This window comes from Ixodes scapularis, unplaced genomic scaffold (assembly GCF_016920785.2).
Source record: "Ixodes scapularis isolate PalLabHiFi unplaced genomic scaffold, ASM1692078v2 ptg001946l_1___fragment_3__unscaffolded, whole genome shotgun sequence".
Lineage (NCBI taxonomy): Eukaryota > Metazoa > Arthropoda > Arachnida > Ixodida > Ixodidae > Ixodes > Ixodes scapularis.
The window spans coordinates 417,667-441,262 of NW_024610214.1; the positions used below are offsets into that span (position 1 = coordinate 417,667).

At 47.8% G+C, this 23,596-nt stretch overlaps 1 protein-coding gene across 1 annotated transcript; it reads right to left on the reverse strand.

Annotated features, from left to right (window-relative positions):
• Positions 1 to 9,171: 9,171 nt before the first annotated feature.
• On the reverse strand, positions 9,172 to 11,442 carry LOC120847203. Its single transcript, XM_040219049.1, has 3 exons — positions 11,277 to 11,442; positions 9,347 to 11,178; positions 9,172 to 9,201 (listed from the first exon to the last, which is right to left on the reverse strand). The coding sequence occupies exons 1-3, from the start codon at positions 11,440 to 11,442 to the stop codon at positions 9,172 to 9,174; spliced, it is 2,028 nt and encodes a 675-aa protein (XP_040074983.1).
• Positions 11,443 to 23,596: the final 12,154 nt, after the last annotated feature.

Below are 23,596 nucleotides of genomic sequence, written 5' to 3' on the forward strand. Positions count from 1 at the left end.
ACAATGTCGTTCCTGATGCCGTCGCCGCGGGTGCACAAGGCGTCAGTAGCACGCTTAGCGAAAACCACGGCCGCGGCGAACGAAGATCCGCCGCCGTTAAGAAATCCCGGGTACACTCACAATCTCGTTCCTGATGCCGTCGCCGCGGGTGCACAAGGCGTCAGTAGCACGCTTAGCGAAAACCACGGCCGAGGCGAACGAAGATCCGCCGCCGTTAAGAAATCCCGGGTACACTCACACTCTCGTTCCTGATGCCGTCCGCGGGTGCACCAGGCGTCAGTAGCACGCTTAGCGAAAACCACGACCACGGCGAACAAAGATCCGCCGCCGTTAAGAAATCCCGGGTATACTCACATTGTCGTTCCTGATGCCGTCGCCGCGGGTGCACAAGGCGTCAGTAGCGCGCTTAGCGAAAACCACGACCGCGGCGAACGAAGATCCGCCGCCGTTAAGAAATCCCGGGTACACTCACAATGTCGTTCCTGATGCCGTCCGCGGGTGCACCAGGCGTCAGTAGCACGCTTAGCGAAAACCACGGCCGCGGCGAACGAAGATCCGCCGCCGTTAAGAAATCCCGGGTATACTCACAATGTCGTTCCTGATGCCGTCGCCGCGGGTGCACAAGGCGTCAGTAGCACGCTTAGCGAAAACCACGGCCGCGGCAAACGAAGATCCGCCGCCTTTAAGAAATCCCGGGTACACTCACAACTTCGTTCCTGATGCCGTCGCCGCGGGTGCACAAGGCGTCAGTAGCACGCTTAGCGAAAACCACGGCCGCGGCGAACGAAGGTCCGCCGCCGTTAAGAAATCCCGGGTACACTCACAATGTCGTTCCTGATGCCGTCCGCGGGTGCACCAGGCGTCAGTAGCTCGCTTAGCGAAAACCACGGCCGCGGCGAACGAAGATCCGCCGCCGTTAAGAAATCCCGGGTATACTCCCAATGTCGTTCCTGATGCCGTCGCCGCGGGTGCACAAGGCGTCAGTAGCACGCTTAGCGAAAACCACGGCCGCGGCGAACGAAGATCCGCCGCCGTTAAGAAATCCCGGGTACACTCACAATGTCGTTCCTGATGCCGTCGCCGCGGGTGCACCAGGCGTCAGTAGCACGCTTAGCAAAAACCACGACCGCGGCGAACGAAGATCCGCCGCCGTTAAGAAATCCCGGGTATACTCACAATGTCGTTCCTGATGCCGTCGCCGCGGGTGCACCAGGCGTCAGTAGCACGCTTAGCAAAAACCACGACCGCGGAGAACGAAGATCCGCCGCCGTTAAGAAATCCCGGGTACACTCACAATGTCGTTCCTGATGCCGTCGCCGCGGGTGCACCAGGCGTCAGTAGCACGCTTAGCAAAAACCACGACCGCGGCGAACGAAGATCCGCCGCCGTTAAGAAATCCCGTGTACACTCACAATGTCGTTCCTGATGCCGTCGCCGCGGGTGCACCAGGCGTCAGTAGCACGCTTAGCAAAAACCACGACCGCGGCAAACGAAGATCCGCCGCCGTTAAGAAATCCCGGGTACACTCACAATGTCGTTCCTGATGCCGTCGCCGCGGGTGCACCAGGCGTCAGTAGCACGCTTAGCAAAACCCACGACCGCGGCGAACGAAGATCCGCCGCCGTTAAGAAATCCCGGGTACACTCACAATGTCGTTCCTGATGCCGTCGCCGCGGGTGCACCAGGCGTCAGTAGCACGCTTAGCGAAAACCACGACCGCGGCGAACGAAGATCCGCCGCCGTTAAGAAATCCCGGGTACACTCACAATGTCGTTCCTGATGCCGTCGCCGCGGGTGCACCAGGCGTCAGTAGCACGCTTAGCGAAAACCACGGCCGCGGCGAACGAAGATCCGCCGCCGTTAAGAAATCCCGGGTACACTCACAATGTCGTTCCTGATGCCGTCGCCGCGGGTGCACCAGGCGTCAGTAGCACGCTTAGCAAAAACCACGACCGCGGCGAACGAAGATCCGCCGCCGTTAAGAAATCCCGGGTATACTCACAATGTCGTTCCTGATGCCGTCGCCGCGGGTGCACCAGGCGTCAGTAGCACGCTTAGCGAAAACCACGACCGCGGCGAACAAAGATCCGCCGCCGTTAAGAAATCCCGGGTATACTCACAATGTCGTTCCTGATGCCGTCGCCGCGGGTGCACAAGGCGTCAGTAGCACGCTTAGCGAAAACCACGACCGCGGCGAACGAAGATCCGCCGCCGTTAAGAAATCCCGGGTACACTCACAATGTCGTTCCTGATGCCGTCCGCGGGTGCACCAGGCGTCAGTAGCACGCTTAGCGAAAACCACGGCCGCGGCGAACGAAGATCCGCCGCCGTTAAGAAATCCCGGGTATACTCACAATGTCGTTCCTGATGCCGTCGCCGCGGGTGCACAAGGCGTCAGTAGCACGCTTAGCGAAAACCACGGCCGCGGCAAACGAAGATCCGCCGCCTTTAAGAAATCCCGGGTACACTCACAACTTCGTTCCTGATGCCGTCGCCGCGGGTGCACAAGGCGTCAGTAGCACGCTTAGCGAAAACCACGGCCGCGGCGAACGAAGGTCCGCCGCCGTTAAGAAATCCCGGGTACAGTCACAATGTCGTTCCTGATGCCGTCCGCGGGTGCACCAGGCGTCAGTAGCTCGCTTAGCGAAAACCACGGCCGCGGCGAACGAAGATCCGCCGCCGTTAAGAAATCCCGGGTATACTCCCAATGTCGTTCCTGATGCCGTCGCCGCGGGTGCACAAGGCGTCAGTAGCACGCTTAGCGAAAACCACGGCCGCGGCGAACGAAGATCCGCCGCCGTTAAGAAATCCCGGGTACACTCACAATGTCGTTCCTGATGCCGTCGCCGCGGGTGCACCAGGCGTCAGTAGCACGCTTAGCAAAAACCACGACCGCGGCGAACGAAGATCCGCCGCCGTTAAGAAATCCCGTGTACACTCACAATGTCGTTCCTGATGCCGTCGCCGCGGGTGCACCAGGCGTCAGTAGCACGCTTAGCAAAAACCACGACCGCGGCAAACGAAGATCCGCCGCCGTTAAGAAATCCCGGGTACACTCACAATGTCGTTCCTGATGCCGTCGCCGCGGGTGCACCAGGCGTCAGTAGCACGCTTAGCAAAACCCACGACCGCGGCGAACGAAGATCCGCCGCCGTTAAGAAATCCCGGGTACACTCACAATGTCGTTCCTGATGCCGTCGCCGCGGGTGCATCAGGCGTCAGTAGCACGCTTAGCGAAAACCACGACCGCGGCGAACGAAGATCCGCCGCCGTTAAGAAATCCCGGGTATACTCACAATGTCGTTCCTGATGCCGTCGCCGCGGGTGCACCAGGCGTCAGTAGCACGCTTAGCAAAAACCACGACCGCGGCGAACGAAGATCCGCCGCCGTTAAGAAATCCCGGGTACACTCACAATGTCGTTCCTGATGCCGTCGCCGCGGGTGCACCAGGCGTCAGTAGCACGCTTAGCAAAAACCACGACCGCGGCGAACGAAGATCCGCCGCCGTTAAGAAATCCCGGGTACACTCACAATGTCGTTCCTGATGCCGTCGGCGCGGGTGCACCAGGCGTCAGTAGCACGCTTAGCAAAAACCACGACCGCGGCGAACGAAGATCCGCCGCCGTTAAGAAATCCCGGGTACACTCACAATGTCGTTCCTGATGCCGTCGCCGCGGGTGCACCAGGCGTCAGTAGCACGCTTAGCGAAAACCACGACCGCGGCGACACGAAGATCCGCCGCCGTTAAGAAATCCCGGGTACACTCACAATGTCGTTCCTGATGCCGTCGCCGCGGGTGCACCAGGCGTCAGTAGCATGCTTAGCGAAAACCACGACCGCGGCGAACTAAGATCCGCCGCCGTTAAGAAATCCCGGCTACACTCACAATGTCGTCCCTCATGCCGTCGCCGCGGGTGCACCAGGCGGCAGTGCACGCTTAGCAAAAACAACAAACGCGCGGAGCGAACATCCGCCGCCGTTGAGAAATCCCGGGCACACTCACGATCTCGTTCCTGATGCCGTCGCCGCGGGTGCACTACACTCTAAGAAAAAAGGGAGGAAAAAGGCAGCAACAGAGCGTCTTCGTCCCTTCTACTGACGCGCCCCCAAGCGGACACAGAAAGAAGGGAGGAACAAGATCTCTTCTTCCCCCGATAGGCTGACGGGAGGATACTTCCACCCTAATGCCCTGCGGCGAAGGCCGTCTATGCTTCAATCTCCCAACCCAAGCACGCACACTCAGAAATTATTTCTGCAGTGCCGTATTTACCGTTCATTTTGTGAAACGGAAACGTTAGAAAGAGCGAAGTTTCCAAACGCTTGAAACAGTGCTACGTACAATGGGCCTAGATATGGCGGCGTCCGCAGTCGTAGTGGTCGGGTCGGTCTGCTGCAACATTTGCTGCCGCAGCGAATGTTTTATCTGTCGGTCATAAAAGTCTGGTTCGCGTGTGCGTCTCCTGTGCTACTTTGGATTTTGTTATCCGTCACTGAGTGCCCACCGACGAGGAGCCTGGAATGGCAGTGGTGTTTGTTGTGAACGAAGACGTGAACCGTCGCCGATGTCGCCATGTGTTTTGCGTACCAGCGGTCTAACGACGATATGACGTGTGTTCTCTTTTATATTAGAGTTGAATTAAATCACTCGAGAGATTACGATACAATCTATCGCTGTAGCGTATCGACTCAAACGCTAACAGCGCGAGCACATGAGGCGCGGGACCGGACCAGCGTTCCGCATGCCAGGCAAGCGCATTCGAACACCGAGCCGCCACCAGCCGAGCAACCTTTGTCATGCTTACCTTTTATAGTAAAACCCTATGCCGCTGTTAAGTACCGAGCGAGACAGGACACCTTGGTGGGCTTAGCGCGATGCGCCCCGCTTTACTAACTCAGATATGTACAACATGGTTATATTCGAGAAGGCTCGGCGTAGAAGAGGCCGTGGCTCGCGTTGGCACGCGCAGGTGCGTTGACCCATGCTCGCGCTCCGCGCTCTCTCAAGATACAATTCAGTACACACCTTCCCCCTAAAATTAATCCCGCAAGTACCGAGGACGACGCTGTTCACGCTGTGGGCGTCCTAACGAAGAAACACCTGGAGTTGGATTTGGAGACTGCGGATGCGATGTTGACAGGTTATCCTGGACGGACTCTTTCGTACTCGACGTGACGTCCGGCCCGATGTCATGGCCAGTAGTTCCGAGGTCTGGCACGTCGCAGCTGCCCCTCAGAGTAGGGTTTGGCATATCGCATATTCTACTTCGGATGTGATTGATGTGTCGCCGCCACACACGTCAGTCTTCAAGCTGTACTTGGTAAAAGACAGGTCCCAACTTGCATAAAATCTCCCCTGGCAACCAGCGGTTCCCGCTTGCGCTGAACTACATTGCAAACACGATGCTTCCTTGCGCGAACTGTCGAACAGCCTTCCGACCGTCGATCTCGAAAGATGCCTCCTGGCGCTGGGCCATGACTGACTGTTCATCAGGATGTAGCTGATCCAAGGCTGATCGGAGTTGTCGACTGAACAGAAGCTCCACAGGGCTCTTTCCTGTTGAGGTGCTTGGAAGAATGTGTAGCTCGAACAAGAACCTGGCCAGACGAACGGACCAGTCCCCTCGAATTATTTTCTTCAGCGACTTCTTCGTCTCCTGCACCATCCTTTCGGCTTGGCCATTCGAAGATGGGTGATACGGTGCCACCAGGACTTGACGGATGCCGTTTCGACGGAGGAAATCCTTGAAATTGCCTGAAGTGAAGGCAGTACTATTGTCCGAATCCACCACGTCCGGCAGTCCGTGCGTAGCGATTAAGGTTCGGAGTACAGTGATCACAGCCGAGGCGGATGTAGATTTTACTCGCAGGACTTCCAGCCATTTGGAGTGGGAATCCACTACGATAAAAAATACTCGCCCTGGAAAGGACTCGCAAAGTTGACGTGCAGTCTCGACCACGGTCTTATCGTAAATTCCCACGGGTGGACGGGGGGCATGGGCTTGAGCGTTTCGGGATTCCTGACACGGAACACAGCGCCACACTCGGCGTTCTATATCTTTGTCAAGGCCCGGCCACCAGACATAACCCCTTGCAAAACCCTTCATCCTCACAGCCCCCGGATGACAACTGTGCAAGAGGTCCAACACGATTTCCCGAAGAGGTGGGGATGTGATGAAACAGCTGCCCCAGAGAATACAACCATTATAGACAGACAGTTCGTCACGGTGAGAGTAGTAAGGCCTGAAAACCTCTGGAGGTTTCTCTGATGGCCAGCCGTGCAGGATCCAGTGCAGTACCTGGAAAGAACACAATATTTCTTCGTCAAAAAAGCCACTTGTTTTGCGTCGATGTGTACCTCCGGCGTTGATTCGATGAGGAGAACATCACAAAGAGGAGGTACCTCAAAATCCTGAATCTTCTGAGGAAGACGGCTGAAAAGGTCAGCGTTGCCCATCTGTTTCCCAGGTCTGTAAATGAGCTCATAATGGTACTGGGCTAACATCAGGCTCCAGCGCAACAGACGCGGTGATAGAACCTGAGGAATTGGCTTGCTGTGGTGCAGTAACCCCAGAAGAGGCTTGTGTTCTCTAAAAATCTTGATATGTCGTCCATACAAGAACTGATGAAACTTATTCACACCAGCTACGACAGCTAACGCCTCACGATCCATCTGCAAGTAGTTTCTTTCGGCTTCTGTCATTGTTCTTGATGCAAAGGCCACAGGGAATTCTTCACTGGGCAGTAACAGATGGCTCATGACGAAATGTAGGCCATATGAAGAAGCGTCGCAGGCCAATATTAAGGGACGCTCGACGTCGTAATGTGCCAACACACTCAAAGACTGTAGAAGGTCTTTGGCACGTTGGAAAGCTACCACTTCCTCTTTTCCCCACTTCCACGATGCACCTTGGTCCAGCAACCGATGTAGCGGTTCCAAGACTTGAGCAGCCCCCCTTAAGAAGCGGCCGTAGAAGTTCAGAAGTCCTAGGAAGGATTGCAACTGTTGTTTATCTTGCGGTTCTAGAGCGGTCTGAATAGCCTGAACCTTGTCCTCAGTGGGGTGGATGTCTTCCTTGTCAATTTTGTATCCCAGGAAAGACATTGAGGCACTCTGAAAGTGCACTTGACCTTGTTCAGGCGGAGCCTGTCGTCACTGATTCTTTTCAGCACGGCCCAGAGACGAGACTCATGATCTTCATCGTTCTGACCGCCGATCACAATATCGTCGAGAAACACTAAGACACCTTCGAGTCCAGCGAGAAGCTCTTCCATATAGCGTTGGAAGATTGCCACAGCCGTAGCAACGCCGAACTACAGACGGGTGATTCTGAAGAGACCCTAATGAGTATTGACTGTTTGGAGGTCCACTGTAGCTTGATCCACTACCTTCTGGTGGTAGGCCTGTTCTAGATCCAACTGTGAAAACTTCTCACACCCAGCCAGTTTGGCAAACAGTTGATCGGCAGTTGGTAAAGGGTATGTTTCCCATCCAATGACTCGGTTCACTGCGCACTTGTAATCACCGCACAAGTGAATGTTCCCGTTCTTTTCGAGAATAGGCACGACTGGGGTCGCCCATGAGCAATACCATACTGTTTAAAAAATTCCTTGTTCGACCAGTTTGTCGATGGCGTCGTCCACCTTGGGCAGCAGCGGAAGTGGAATCTGATGAGCCTTGAAAAATTTGGGAGTCGTGGCAGGGTCGACATCCACATGAACAGGGGGTCCCCTGCTTCTTCAAAGTCCTGGCCGAAAAAGCTTCGGAAACTCGTCAATCACGTTGCGAATTGCAGCCGCTTCCGCCTGAGGGGGCAATGTGTCGACATGAAGGACTTCCTCCAAGGAGATGCTCAAGGACTGGAACCAGTTGCACCCTAGCAGGCTCACACCAAACCCTTTGACTACCACAAGTTCCAATTTCATTTTCTTCTCCTTGAAGGACACGTCAGCTGTTACCCTCATGAAAACGTTGAGACGTCGGAAGGCTCACGGTCTGAGGCGATGGCGCTTAAGCCTACGATGTGTTCGTCTCGCTCGGTATTTAACAATTGGCCTGAGAATAATATTGGAACGCAGCTTCAATTCGCCGTGGCTAACGTGACTGTCGTTTGGCACCTTTTTGATTGCACATAAGCGGCTGTTCTATTCGATAGGGGCTGAACAGGCCTAAAATATACGTAAAATAAACCATGTCTGCCTCCTGCAGCAGCGACACATACATGATTCCTGGTTGATAAAGTTTGTTAAATGAAAATCAAACAAACAAAAAAAAATAATGTCAGGGAATATACACACGTATATTCCCTTAGCAAACATCTGCTTGCCTGTCCTCTGGACAAATGGAGTCCTGGGTTTAAGCCCACCCTGGTTCCTGTTGCTGTACTTCGCAGTTCGGTCACTTATTCAGTGGTGTGACATTATCTATTGGGAATATTGTATCCAACAGTTTGTGCATTTATTATTTTTGTGCCTTCTCAATCAACACAGCTCTCTCTCGATAGCCATGGGAATTACTATGATACAGCGAGTTATATTTGCCATATACAAAAAAAAGCCCATTATTATTTTTGTGCCTTGTACACTTGCAAACGTGATAGTGCACAAGGGAAACACTGTTGTGACGTGCTTCCGAGATGCAGAAAGGGGAGCTTAAAAAAGCCAGAGTTCATAACGCTTGCCACCTCACAGAAAATCTTACTACCCATGATATGGCCATGACACGATTTAAAAGACATGCATGGTTGCTAAAGCTCAGATTGTTCTTTGGGTCGTTAACAACATCCATTGGCTAGTAAAAATATTTGTGGCATAACTACAATGTATTTTAACAAATTCCAGTGCTCATTTGTTTAAGCTCCTGGCTATCCAATGAGTTGCTGGAAAATAGCCTAGATAGAATATTAGATTGTTCTAATTTTATGTGCAGTCTGTAGACTTGTGCCAATCGGATGCCTTTCGTTAGCAGACGGACGCCGTAGGTAGCGAATTCACACTCCTCTTTTTGTATTTTTTACTCGGGTAAGTTTATTCCTTAAAATGTTGACACACAAAATGCACTATCTTTCACCACCACTGCAGAAAATCTTACCTCGCAACATAAAGATATTAATTCACGTGGTTCCTTCAAAGAGCCGACAATCTATTTGATTTACCCTGTAGAATGTTGTTTCTCACAGCAGGATGTCCTCAAACTTGCAAAACTGCAAAGTGAGGAACAATCTCATAGAAAGTTCCTGCATTGTACAGGTCAAGAGGCCTAAAGTCAAAATGGTTGTCCGGCGTCATTGCTACAACATCGACACATTTCTCAACAATGTAGGAGCACCTGTGACTGCAGAAACGCACCGTTTCCAGGCGTCTGCAAAGAAGAATCAATACACCAGTCATCACCAGCAGCCTCTCCACCTGCAAAAACTTTGGGGTGTCATTCTGCACTTCGGAGACGAACACATCTCTCAGACGGTATGTGCAGCTGTTGGTGCTAGCAGTCTTCACAGAGCAAAGGGTGATTTCTGATGTGATGGCGGAGACAGCAACTTGCTCTTCTTCTGAGAGGCTCGTCACCTTGACCACAGCAGACCCTGTTGTTTCAATGGAGCTTTCAAAAAGCTTTCCAGACAGCTCGTAAGCTTGCAACAGCTGATGCCGTGTGCCCAGTGTTCGGCAGATGTTACGGAAGTTCCGAACATTTGAGGCAACGGCCTTGAAGTGGGCATGCTTCGCCTCGAAGCGCATTCCCCAGTAGCGACGGGGCGGGCCAAACCTCTGTATGAAGCCCGGGTAATGCAGCAGATAGTGCAGCTTTGCGGTGACTGTTACGGATGGGTAAAGGGACGTGAAGGTCTCCAGGAATTCTTGGATTTTCACCTCCAGGTAAGCAATGCAGTCTCGTGGAATATTCTCTGCCAGGATGATATCAATGCAATGTCTGTAGGCCAGGTAAACTTCCCAGTGTGGGTTGTTGACGGGCACAGAATCTCCGAAGATCTGTGGAAGGAGCCTGAATAAACACCACTTCTGAGCTGCCGTACCTCTCAGGTTGGCTTTTCCTTGCAGAAACTTGTCCTTTAGTGCAACAGGGGTGGCCTTCCTGTCATGGAAGCCATAGTTGAAGCTTGCTACCTTGTTGATATCAGATTTCTGAAGCAGGCCATCTTGAATCAGACCACGCAGGACATGCTGCATGACAAGCCCCATTCTCCCCTCCAAAATGTCATGCATGGCATCTGGAGGGAGTTGTGTTGTGATGTCAAACTCTGCTAGGCTTTGAAGTGCTGGAATGGCAGATATGCCGTACAGCGGTCCGTTTTGTGTTGGATTGAGAGCAAATGCTTTCAGGTGGCTCTCGTGTCCTGCGTAAGTTCTCATGATACAGTTGGCCTCAGAGAGCAACTTATGCAGATGTCCGCACCGAGCAAGGCAAAAACGACATATGCGACCACTGCTGAAGCTGCATTGGAGGCCTGCCATTTTGTGCATGGAGAGGTTGTCTCCGGTGAAAGCAACTGTCACCACATTAAAATGCTTCCCTTGTGCATGCACACCATACTCATGAGCATAGTTTAAGTCTTGGATGAGCGGAGCAAGAACTCGATCCAAGCCATACTTCTTAACGTCTTGGTACTTGACAAGCAACAGAAGATGCACGGCATTCAATTTCGATCGGTGCCTTGGGTGAATGTTGATGATCGAGAAGTAGACAACCAGAATCTTATGCGACCCAGCTGCTGCACCCAGTGGATTGCTCAGCTCAAGCTCATCCGAGTACAGGAGGAGGAAGATTGTGGGTGTCCCACTGTCGATCTGCTGCAGGCGTTGGCTGATGAAGTCTCCATCAGTGATGTCCTGAAGCACTTCAGACTGTTCTATGGGCTGCATTACACTTTCCAGGATGTCGGGGCATGACAGCAGGTTGCTAAGCAGTTGTGAAACTGGTATGTAGCACATAGTGTGTTGCAATTCTTGATTGTCTGTATGAAGAGGCATCACCAAAGGATTTGTGTAAGGCAGGTTCTCCATCACATACTTCTTTCTGAGGTAGGTGGTCTGGATCCCCGAGAAGATGTCCTCGACAATGCCTTCAGAATTTTGAAGAGAAGCCAATTTCTCCCTCACTGACACGGTGACGTTCTCCCTCTCGAGAACCTCTCGGGTTTGGTCTGCGACACTTTCAAGAACTTCGGAAACAACGTTTCTCATCACTCGCAGGATTTCATCAGCAGTGCTATGGGCTAGCTTTAACTGCTCTGTAATCTTGAGGTGAAACAACGCCAACTGTTTTCGGAGAGCACTTCTTCTGTCTTCTCTTGGCTCTGCTGCATAGGGTTGTTCTTGTGACGACGGACCGGGTGGGTGTGCACTCTCGCATTCGGTTTCTGTTGCGGTTTCATCACTGGCAGCTTCTTGAAATCTGGCTTCAGTGGAAGTTGATGCCATGGCATCCTTGTGTTTTCGATAACAATGTTGTTTATACGATCCATAACGTCGAAATGATGCGGCACAGCCGCCGATCCCACAAACGACTCTAAAGTCTGTTTCGCAGCTATGCACACTCATATGATGGACAACGCGTTTGATGGACGCTGCCAAGAAAGGACACTTTGGGCAGCGTATAAGATCTCGAGGCATATTGCACAGTCAGCCTGTTGACCATGACACAATCAAAGTTGTCATTCCACGGCGAAACCAGCTGACTTGCGCGGTGATGCTCGAGCTTGTCTTGTGGCAAAGTCGTCAAGCTTCCAACCAGCTGGGAATACACACACTGCTTTAGCATGGAGTCACATACATGAACGGATAAGTCTTCTTCGCACAGAGGCAAAAATCCGAAGGTTTGCCGAGGAACGCCGCGGGGAATGTTTCGTTTTCAGACTACCTTATCTGCGCGAAAAGCGCTTGGCAAGAATAGGCGTGCTCAATTGTCCAGTCTCTCCTGTCCTTCGGTGATCACGTGCTTTATAGCATGAATCATTTTTAATGGTATCTAAGGCATAAGTTATTAATAAAAGTTACTTAATTTTTAAAAAAAAAAATATTTTTTTATTATTACCGAAACGCCAAACTTGTATTTACTTATAAATACATAAAGTGCGTAACCGCGCAGAGTGACTCCCCACGACTACGCCGAAGGACTCGCGCAAATGTCCCGCGCTTCTACTCTGGTTTCGGTTTCACTTTATTCATGGCAGATAGGCGGCTCAGCAGCGAGAATACATTTTGAGTAGTGTATTGAGTCGAGAAGATATGCATTATTTTTCGTAGCGCCACGTACCTTCAAGCGAGACAGATGGCTTCTGAAGTAAATATCTGAGGCCCCACCACCAACGTAATCTCTTCTCCAGAGGTTATTATCGTCATTCTTGTTCAGTTTGCTTGCATCTTTCCATTTGGTTTTAAGCAAATTAACCAATCCGAAACCTGACACTGACAGCTGCAAACGTGCTGCCCATTTTCTTTTTATTTTCACGAAGAAAAAAGTTTGTTGCGTTGAATTTGAATTCCAAAGAAAAACAAAATAGCTCAATAAAGCAAGGCATATTTGGAAATCTTACTGTAGTAATGTTACGCTCGTTCTCAGTGAACCCACGACTTTCGCAGATTCGCGCCATTCGCGCCCGAGTTCTGAACCGTGCGGTTGAGCCTGCTTCGAGCCGGGAATCGGGATACATGAGTCACCTGCGGCTACTTATATTTTGTATTTATTTGGTTTTATTTTCGTGCCAAGTCACCTGGCTCTTCTTTTAGACAACGATAACATGTTACGTTGTGTAGGCTGCTACGAAAAGTTTTGTCGGCCTTTGAGCTTGCCGCCCGGCGCAACCGAAACTGACATTAGGGATGCTTTCCGCATCAAGTTCCCGGAGATTTGGGACCTGGAGAGTGCCCTGATTCAGGTGTGTAAATGTCTATATATATATTTCTTTTTGTCTTTCGTTTGAAACTTTTGGTACACAAAGCGAAATAGATATCTGTGTTGTCCTAAACATTTTCAAGGATAATGGAAAGGCTGTTGCTATGTTTAGGCATTTCAGTGAAACGCTTCCTTCGGTTCAACATGTGTGGTTTATTTTCATGATTATTAAGTTAAAAAACGTAAATTACCTCACTTGAAAAAAAAAAACAAAAAAAAAACGCTCAGATATAAAAATAAAGGGCCTGTTTGCTGGAAAAAGAAAAGAAAAAAATTAGCTTTGGTGCATAAATAATATGCACATACTGAAAAAAAGAAAAAGAAACTTGTACAATTTTTGCTAGAAATCCAGTCTGAATGCAGAAAGTGAAACAAAAATGAGATACATTTTGATGTCAAATTGAATGTGAATATAATTATAATCGCATGAAGTATCAGTATTAAATTCCACCAGAAACAACCCGGCCAGTCTGAATGAATGCACTAAGTGAAGCAAAAATGAGGTATATCAGTGACAGATTAAATGTGTGTGAATGATAAATTGCAGGAATTGAGCACATTCATTGTGAGGAACATGCGATGAGCATTAATGAGCAGAAACAAATAGCAGAAATAAGTCACTGAGCACAAAACCTCTCTCTAGACACTTCATTCAGTTTTTTTCTTGATATCTGAAGAACAATCATGTTCATTTCAAAGGGCAATTGCCTTTACTGTTGAAATGTTGGCCAATTTTCTCTCCACTCAGATCATTCAGTTTACTGTATATACATAGCCTAACATACCTCATGTCTTAGCATGTTGAAACAGATAAATTGCACTTCTAGAATGAAGTGACAGATTTTTTAACCCACGTAGAAAACAAATAAAAAATATTAATTCAAATTTGTTTTTAGACAGTAAGCATTGTTAGTTACTCAAGTTCTGCAAACCTGTTCTACAACAATTTAGATGAGATGCTTTGGCAATCTTGTATTGCAACCTATCTCCTTCACAAAATCTTCAGGAAGGCCACTCAATCTGCACATTTTTGGTACAGAAGTGCTACATACGGCACGTGCCTTCCAAAGTTTGAGATTGCAGATCTCCCTAAAGTTGGCTTCACCTTTATTAAAAACTAACTTTTTTCCAGAACTGCAGCTTCTCTGCAGTGTTTTCAATGGCGCTGAGCGGGAGAAAAGTCTGCACATTGGTCCTATTATGTACTATCATGCACATTGGTGCTCAGAAGCTCCTATCCCCAAAGTTCTTCACCCATGGTGGCTTCAACTCGGTCATATAATTTAGTTTCTTTTTTCAGATTGCAGCTTTTCTGCAGTATATCTAAATGGGCTTTCTAGTTTCAGCAGGGTGGATATGACATCTTTGGCACAAAAAATACCTTAAAAAAAAATCACAGCTCAACATTTAGGTCACGACACACGTTTTGAGTATTGTGACATGGTTCTATTTTAGAATAATATACCAAAATAGAAGCATGTTTTCGAATCACTCCCCACTCAAAATGAGTCTCATGACATGATGTAGATAGTGTGCTAATCATTGTTTTGGGGGAAAGTTTATCTTTTAATAGATGTGTCCTATCCAAGCATTTAACAAAAAAAGATTTTGGAAGTTCAGTGTCCCTTTAATTTATAAGTCCTTCTATTCATTACGCAAACATCATCACATGTTACATGCTGTGTGGCTTACCATACACATATATATAAATATATATATATATATATATATATATATATATATATATATATATATATATGTTCAATATTGTGCATCGTGTTTAAAGTGACGTGTTAACACAGTGTTTTCCTTTTTTAATTTTTTAACTTAGAGAAGATAGAAACAGATAAAAAATTTCCTTAAGAACATCACTAATAATATGTCTGTCATCTTCAATGTTTTCCAGGTCTATGATGCCCAGCTTGATGCGTACCTTGACTGGGATAAGGACACTGTAATTTACGAAAAATCAAAAATTAAAGTAATTCGGTTAGAAAGCAACCCCAATGAAGCTTCACTATCATGCCAACCAAGCACTAGTGCGACCAGTGTGGACAAGTAAGACTTCAGTTATAGCTGTCGAGAGCTGCACATCTTATTGGGATCTTACATTTGCAGTCCCGAGATGTCACCTATGTTGTCAGCACAACAGGAACTGAAGAAGCTTGATCCGACAACATACGTGTTTCCAAAAGCACCAGCAGACATAGCCATCCGGCTCAGCACACTCAGTGAAAAGTCACTGGTACCCACGAGCCTCAGGAACAGAATAATTGAGTGGCTGTGTCACGACCTCTTCCGATATACACTGTAAGTGCCCTGCCCTTGCCAGAAATTTGATAAGAGAGCAAGTCAATGAATATCAGGGGAATTAACAGACAGATGCTATTTTAATTAGTGATGAGAAAAACTCAAGACCATGGACCACATCCGGCTTATGAAAAAATTTTCTGAGGCTCCTTACTGTCTAGCTTTTGGTTATCCGCAGCCTTGCCTTGCATGCTTGCTATCAATTGACATGCATGCCAGTCAACATTGCAGTTTCAATTGCACTCTTTTGGTCTGCCTTTAGCTTACATGTCTCAACCCAAGTAGGCTCGCTCTCTTAAATGTTGGTTTGGGATGTGCAAATAATGTAGATAAAGAAAGGTTTATAAAAACTGCTGAGCGTTTTTCCAAAGTCTTTCGAAAACCCAGAATATTAACACATTTTTTGAAAGATCAGTATCTGTTTCTTTTGCCATTGTTGTTCTCGCAGACAAAGATTGTGAAGTCGCTGATGATGCCAATCTGAGTGATTGCCTCCCTAACCCAAAACATTGGAGGTTGTGTCCACTTATTACATTAGTCGAGCAAAGCAGTACTACTACCATTTTGATAGTTGACTATGTTTCCAGTAATAGGATGTTAATGTTTCACAAATCTGAAGATTCGCCACAAAACGTATGAGACAAGCTTTTAATGAGGAGCGCAAGTTCGTCTGCTCTTGGGCAGAGGTTACAGTGAAGGCAGAACGCCAAGCTCTTATTGGCCGATTGAAAAAAAATAATGGGTAGACCTCAAGGCATCTAGCATTGAGGTCTACCCACTATCCTTCCATGAAAGCCAATCAAACTGCATCATTTTGACGTCACCGCAACCGCTGTGCAAGAAGCAGACGACTTGCTCTTTGCATGTACAATCCTTAAAAGCTTTGCAGATGCTAATTTGGGCCTGCGGAGCACCACAGTTTGCACCCTTCCCTTAATTACTAAATAAATGTGGAGACATGAGGAAAAAATGGGGGACAGGACAACAACGTTTGAGACATTGTTGTCCTGTCCCCCTTTTTTCCCCCGGGACACCGGTAATTATGCACCAGCAGCTCGCTTGCACCTCATATTTTGTTTCACACTTCCTTTCGTGGTTTATGCAATATCCACTTAAAGGTGTTTTTTTGTTTTTTTTAAACGTCTGCATCTGGTGGAAATTGTTTTAAGTACTTTAGTTTCAATCACTGTCAGAAAAACATAAAAGTTAAGATATCTGCTTTATTACGTTCGTGAAAACCTATGCAAAATCAAATAAATACCATAGAATATGAAGCATGTGCCTATGTCACAGGTGCCCACCCACTACTTTTGAACACTACTTTTGAAATGTTTGGAAACTGAGTAAAGGACATACCAAGCGACCTCCCCAGACTTTTGAACCCCCCTGTACTTCGTCTCATCCTACGATGGACTAAAGGCCAAAGCCACGGGCCGCCAGGTCCAATCATGTTCCACGCTAAACTATGACACGCTTAGCATTGATTAGGTTTGGACGAATAATGCTCCGAATCCAAGAACGCTGCATCATTTTTATAGCTTCGACACTGCAAAGAGCCAGCACGCTGTGGCTTTCTTTGCAATGTAAACTTTCTGAGTCACTCATTGCTCGATCCGAACCACTGTCCGCCCATTCCCATCAGTGGTCCGAGACGCGAGCACCGATATGTGCTTCGAAGCGAAATACCACGGAATGTCTAAATGGCTCGTGATTGGATCTGGCGGTTCGTGGCTTCTGCCTTTAGTCCATCGTAGGGTGAGACGAAGTATAGCTGAGGTGCTTACCCTCGTCAGCCGCTTCTCCATGCAAAACCGCGCAGAGTGGTGAAGCCTGCCCTATCAAGTATCCCTTCTGCATTTTGCCACTCAGACCAAACAGGCACTCTTCCCTCGAGGTTTCAAGCTTCTATATACAAATCGCAGGTGGGCACTTGCTCGGCTTTTATAATGCTCCAAAGTTACAAACATGAAAAGCACAAGGGCTCATAGAAAATTAAAATTCTCCTAAGGTACTACATTGTCCCTCCATGAACAACCCGAGACATGTTCTGTTTGACTTTAGTTTTACTCAAATTATTTGAAGTGTGATTCCCGCTTTGGAACATTACTTCTTCAGTTTATAGTGCAATCTTGCTTCTTTTAGTTATCCCCAGCGCCCGTACGTTGAAGCGGCCAGGCAGCTTGTGATACAACATCGTGTACTGCGTGACAGAGTGGGCAACGGCTATGTAAGTTACTTTATATTCCAGAAAAAAAACTGCTTCACAACTTTGTTTTGGTGCCATTTTATGCAGAACTCCTGGCACCGAGCTCTGCGCTTTAAGGTCAAGTTTGAGCGGAGCAAGATAGAAGATGTGGGTGTTGTTCAAGAGAACCGAAAAAAATTTGGAAGGAAGCACGCAGAGTCTGACACATGCAACGATGACAACAACAACTGTGCGAAAAGGATCAGTCGCAGGGTGAATGATTTTTTATTTATTTATTTAGTTTCTCTTAATGGAAAAACATTAGTTGCAGCAAAGCTCATGCTCTGCTGATTCTCTCCACTTGAGAGAAAGGACGCTCTTTACGTGACTGATAGCAGAGTCCAGAGAGCAACCTTCTGCTCCATGTATAGCACACCTGCCGAGGCATAAGACATACCATAGATCAATACAGACCAACTCCTGGCTGTAGAAACGTTTTTAAGAAATTCTACCTTTCTTTCCCTTCGAAGTAAGTAACATCTGTAAACGATATTCCACTTATAACGATAATAAGAAAACCCGAAAACTCAGTCGTTATAACTGATTATCGTTGTATCTGGACTAGAAACTGATTGTCTACTCTAGAAACTCTAGACACTGATTGTTATAAGCAGCATATTGTTATAAATAAATTGAACTGTAATACTTGAGAGAACAAATTGTAAATGACTTCCTCATTAAAGGCAGTTGAACTCATAATGTAAGTCTTTTTAGTTTGGCTTGCCTCAAAAGAGAAGCAAGAAAATAGTCCTTTCAACGTAAGCTTTTTGCAGGAGCAGTGGGTGTGGTGTGAATCATATGTGCTGAATTTGGAAGTGCTATGTAAACTCGGACTTCACCTTTAAACTACTATGTTAACAATATTCTGCAAAACGTTTGCCCTTTCCAGCCAGGGAATCTGGCAGCCATGGTTGAAGATGAATTGAGCATCAAAGCACACATTGACTCCATGCAGAAAGAGATGGCAAAAGCCAGTCCTGACACTGAGAAAGTCAGGGACTCAATGGAACGAACATTTGATGCTCGTCGAAAGTGGATTGCCGGAGAGTGCCCCTCAGCAGCAGATATTTTTGAGACATATCCTGCACTGGGGGCGGTGGAGGAAGTAAGTGAAGAGCACTGCAGAGCTAGACATTTTAGAATTGTAGAAAGAGTTTTTGTTTGCTTACAATATATTTGCACTGGAAAAAATTAGAAATGGGCTCCGTAGCACACTTGTCCGAACCTATTGAGATTGTACGGAGAATCTTAGTTCATTCCTTTTTCGACCTGGTATGTACTTCGTCTTCGTCGTGGCTGGTGGTCGACAGGCACTTTCCGCCTAATGAGGAGATCTAAGAGATGAGTGATTAAGTTATGAAGTCTTGTTTTGAACTATACACAATGCACTAGGGTTGGTCTTATTGTGGAGTGCTTTTGGCACTGCTCAAGATGAGCTGGCTTGATTCTGTCAAATGAAATGGTCTCCTCATGCCCTTTGATGAGCAATATGAAGTATCTGTCGCATCAGTTTAAAACTCTGAAGGGTCCTTCATATGAATTTAGCAACGGTGTTTTCACAGTGTTTGTACGGATGAAGATATATATATATATATAGCATGACACTTCTGGGCTGAGGAACAACACCGTGTGCAAGTTGCAGTGCTCTGTGGGCATAGGTTGCGGTTTCTGAGGAACATAGCCAGTTTTTGACATCTTCAACATTAGTGATATCGGTGTGGGTGGTAGATATTAAAACTTGCCCGGAAATACAAATGGCCATACAATAGCACAATTTCTGCTGTGCTTTGTCCCAGGTGTCAATGTTCCCAGCATGAAGAATCGTATATGTCTTCATTTATGGTGTGGCCGTACCTTTCACCTTCAAACTTTGCCTTCAACTGTCTGTTTAATCGTTTCACCATTCCGTGGTGGCTGGGGCGCTAGCACATACACATGGTATATACCTTGTACCCGGGAGTTGAGAAAGTTTCTGAAAGCGACTCAAATTGCCTTTCACAATTTGTTGTGGAGGTGGTTAGTACTCCTAAGCAGCTATAAATAACCAACATGCTGCTGACTTCTGCTGTTATGGACTTGATATGTCCTTGGACCACCACCTGATGCAGTCAACGCAGGTAAAAATGTGTGCTTTGACAGTTGGTGGAAGAGGTCATAGGGTGGATCTTGGTGAACTGCCAATCAGGAGGTGAAAATTTGCCCAGTTGCATAGTCATGTGTCAACCTTTCGCATACTGGCATTGCAGACGTGCACATGACCACCTGGGAATGTCGTCATTAATTTAATTTAGGCAAGATAAATCGAGTAGTGCAGGCATTGAGCGGCTCAATTTTCAGGGTGTAAGAGAATGCAGTGCTTCAAAACTGTTTTTCGGAACTCGTCAGGAACGTTTGGCTTAAGTTATTCGTCGACGGGGTGATTCAGAAACACTTGGCGACCAATCCCTATTTTTAAGGTGAGCAAAGAGCTCACGTAGATGGTGTGCGTCGTCTTCCTGGTTGTCGCTGAAAACAAGCTTGATATCGTCCAGGTAAACAAAGATGAATTCACCTTCACATGAACTGCAGCTGTTTGTCTGAATCTATCGAGCTCAAACAGGGGGTTTCATTGTTTTCTTTATCGAACAGGTATGCACTTCGTTTTCATCGTGGTTGGTAGTCACTATGGTTTTGATGTGATTTTAATAATGACGGTGGGGAGTCGAGTTTGCGGTTAAAGGGATGCTGAACCGAAATTTAGAGCTCACAAAACAAGGCTGAAGCGATAGATGGGACGCTGCACAACCCCAAAACATGACTCGTACAGCGATATCTCTAACGGATGGCCGTATTTTTGGAAAAGAAGTGCACGATTGAACACGGCCGACAAGGCCAACGAGACATGTCACATCACGATTCCCATTCCCTCTCTTCTTCGATTCGTCCCCTCGAGCAGGTGAACCTAAATGAGGAGGAGAGAAGCGAGGCCGCTTCCCCTCGTTCTCAACTGTTCCAGGAGAATCGTGACATCACATATGCCACTCTTGATTACGCCCTTTTCCAAAAATATGGCTATCCATTTGAGATATTGATGTACGAGTGATGTTTTGGAGTTCGTAGCGTCCCGTTCAATGCTTCTGCGGCCTTATTTTGCAAAATCCCAATTTTGGTTCAGCATCCCTTTAAACTTGGTTTATGAGAAGCAAAGAAAAGCGTTAGGTCAAGACCAACACAAGGCACCTTCTGCCGTTGCCAAGGGGAGTCGATGGATGTTTATAAGAGGTGGGGGGACGCTCTGCCGGGCCCTGTTCACAAAAACAGGATGTCGGGTATAGCACTCAGTCTGTTGGTATACATAGCACATACGCAGCACTCTTCCACCCTTAGCTCACATCTGTTTGGGACTCGCAATGGCTCCTAACTAGGACAAATTCACCTTCTTGGCATGGGCAAGTTCTTCATCTTGGGAATGCCGATATTGTCCATCCAGTATTTATCGTCCTCGGAAGTTGGTGTTTCCATTTGAGGGGTCTGCAGCCGGATCAGGCCAACGTGTCGGACAACATCGCCGTCTGCTGTAGTGTCGACAGCCATGCGTGTTCCCCTAATTTCCTTTACAACTAAGGAATAAACACGGTTCTTTCTCGTTGAAGTCCTTCGTCAGTTGCGGGCTGAGATTAATGTTCTTCCCTTTTCTCCAGCCCTGCTGGAGGAAGAAAGAAATGAGGTTCAATCTCGAACGTTGATGACCTCCCATCATTAGTTCTGCTGGGGCTTTTTCCAACCTGCTGTTAGGTGTTCGCCAGTACTAAAGCGACCAGCGGTCGTCTAGCTTTTCTTTGTAGGCCTTTGGCAGGAATCTTTTTTCAGCGCCAACTTCACCGTTCGCACTGCCCACTCGGCAATTCCATTTAACTGTAGGTGATAAGAACATGTCGCACACCCCTGTGGGACGTGAAGTCTTTTGAAGGGTTGCCCTGCGGTGGCGGGAGTCCCATTGTCCGAGACGATGCAGTGTGCTATTCTGAAACGATCAAAGTCCTATCATTACCTCTATGTATCCTTTACCACAATCGCCCCGATCCACGTAGAGAAGCTGTTTACCACAATTAGCAGCATTTGTCCATCGACTGGCACTGCATAGTCGATATGGCCGGATGATTGATCAGGAAATGGTTACTGCTGGCCATGGACAGTGGTTCTCTTTTGTGGGCAGCATAGGAAGCACCTGCTGGCATGCCAGTCGCACGTCATGTTCTTGATTTTGCTATTCATATTTTGCCACCATCAGAGCGATCTGGCCAGGGACTTCATCGTAGTCATCCAAGATTGGGGTAGTGTAGTTTCAGCAGCATCGTTCGTCCTGCCTTTCGTGAAATTACCACTCTTCTCTTCCACACTACAAGTCCTTCGTCCACCGACATCTCTGCTCTGCAGGTTAAAAAGGGTTCGAGAGCGGGATCTTGTAGCTTATGGCTATCCTTCCAGAATCCCTCGAAGTTTGCTCGATTCCGTATCTGCAGCTGTCAGGTCTGCAAGTTGTTTGAACGAAAGTGGTCCTGTTTCTAGTTGCTCCATAAAGGCCACTTGCTCCGGGCTTGTTGGAGATTTGCTCCTTTTTTTCTGTGTAAAACGGCTTAACGCATCTTGCCGAAGATGCAAGTGCACTGGTGGGTCCTCCATTTTGCCATCTTCTGGCTTGAGCAGCTCGCCAAACTTTGTCTTGAGTTCAAAGACACTGTCTTCACGTCAGCGAAGTTCACCTTGTGGAGTAGACATAGTGCTCCAATTACGCTTTGGCCGTGGACTCTGTCCATTGCAGTCCAAGATGTAGACCTACGCCTTTGCACTCTGTCCTTTGTGTTGCACTGTCATGTGGAGAACTCTTTTAACTGGCAGGGCTCCTAGGTAGCATGACGGCTTCAGCTGGCAAGCAGTGATTTTCGGCCATGGCTGATGGTGTTGTTGATAAACACTCATCGATATGACTGACACTTGAGAATCGCTGTCGACCTCCATGCTGACAGGAACTCGGTTCCAATATGCAACGAAATAGTCTAGGCTTGTGCATGCGCAACTCACTGACACTGCTGATCAAAAGATGCAATCGCTTCTCGGGTACTGATTCTGCCACCACGATGGCGTTGGTTTGGCATGTCGTGCAACAGTACGTCATTGAGAGCGTGACTTGCATACCGTAGCGAGATGTCCTGCTTTTCTTCACTTAAAGCATGCGCTTGATACAAATTCAGGACACTTTTTAGCATCGTAATTGTTGTTGCCACACTGGTTGCATTTGTTGTGCTGTTGCATTTGCGACTGCGGTGTTTTGCTTCGTGGGAACCGTCCCACATTTTGCATTCCTTCATTCCTGCTCCGCTCACCTTGATGACTTCGGAATCTTCCAGGCCCGTCCCTTTCAAGACACAAGCATTCTAGCTAGCGGTTTAAACAGCCAGTGCCATCCGCATTGCTTTTTCCAAGGTCATCGATGACTGCCAGCAGTCTCTTCTGCACTCCTACCTCATGCACACCACACACCAATCGATCCCGGATCGTGATGTCAAGGGTGCTGCCGAAATTGCAAGAGTCTGCAAGTTTCAGGAGAGCTGCAAGAAATTTTGAGATAGTTTCATCCTTCTGTCAGTAGCGGTTATCGAACTTGTACCGTTTTATTATCTTCGATGGTGTCAGCAAAAAGTATTTGTTCAGGGTCCCCAGCAGCTCTTTGAACGTTTTTATACTTGGCTTGATGGAATTCAATAAACTTCAAAGCCCCCAACTCGTAGGTCTTCGGTCCTACACAAGCCAGAAAGATCCCGGTCTTATGCTTGTCGTCAACAGTCCGATGGCCAACGAAGCAGCGCTCCAAGCATCCTAGATGTGTAGTTCCCTCGTGGCTCCAACTCTGTGTCATACCCGGGGCCGGTGCCAATCTTCACCCTCTTACTTTATATGGCGAGCTCTTTCCCAGATGTAAAGTCACAATCTGCAGGAACTTGCATTGTCAGTTGCTGTGAGTAGATGTGGGCTTTGTTGTTCTCGTTACCATTTCACTTGTTTTTAAAGTGACGGTGGGGAGTGGAGTAATTATGGTTAAACTTAGTTTGCTAGAAAGAAAAAAAAATGTCAGGTCGAGACCACCGCAAAA

Bases quoted from the DNA above. Each gene is read 5' to 3' on its own strand.
- LOC120847203 (XM_040219049.1), bottom strand. From the start codon at position 11,442: ATGCCATGGCATCAACTTCCACTGAAGCCAGATTTCAAGAAGCTGCCA. The intron at 11,179-11,276 runs GTTGGCGTTGTT...TTGTTTCCGAAG, and splicing joins AGAAGTGCTCTCCGAAAACA to TTCTTGAAAGTGTCGCAGAC. The intron at 9,202-9,346 runs GTGCGTTTCTGC...CTCACTTTGCAG, and splicing joins TTTGCAGACGCCTGGAAACG to TTTTGCAAGTTTGAGGACAT.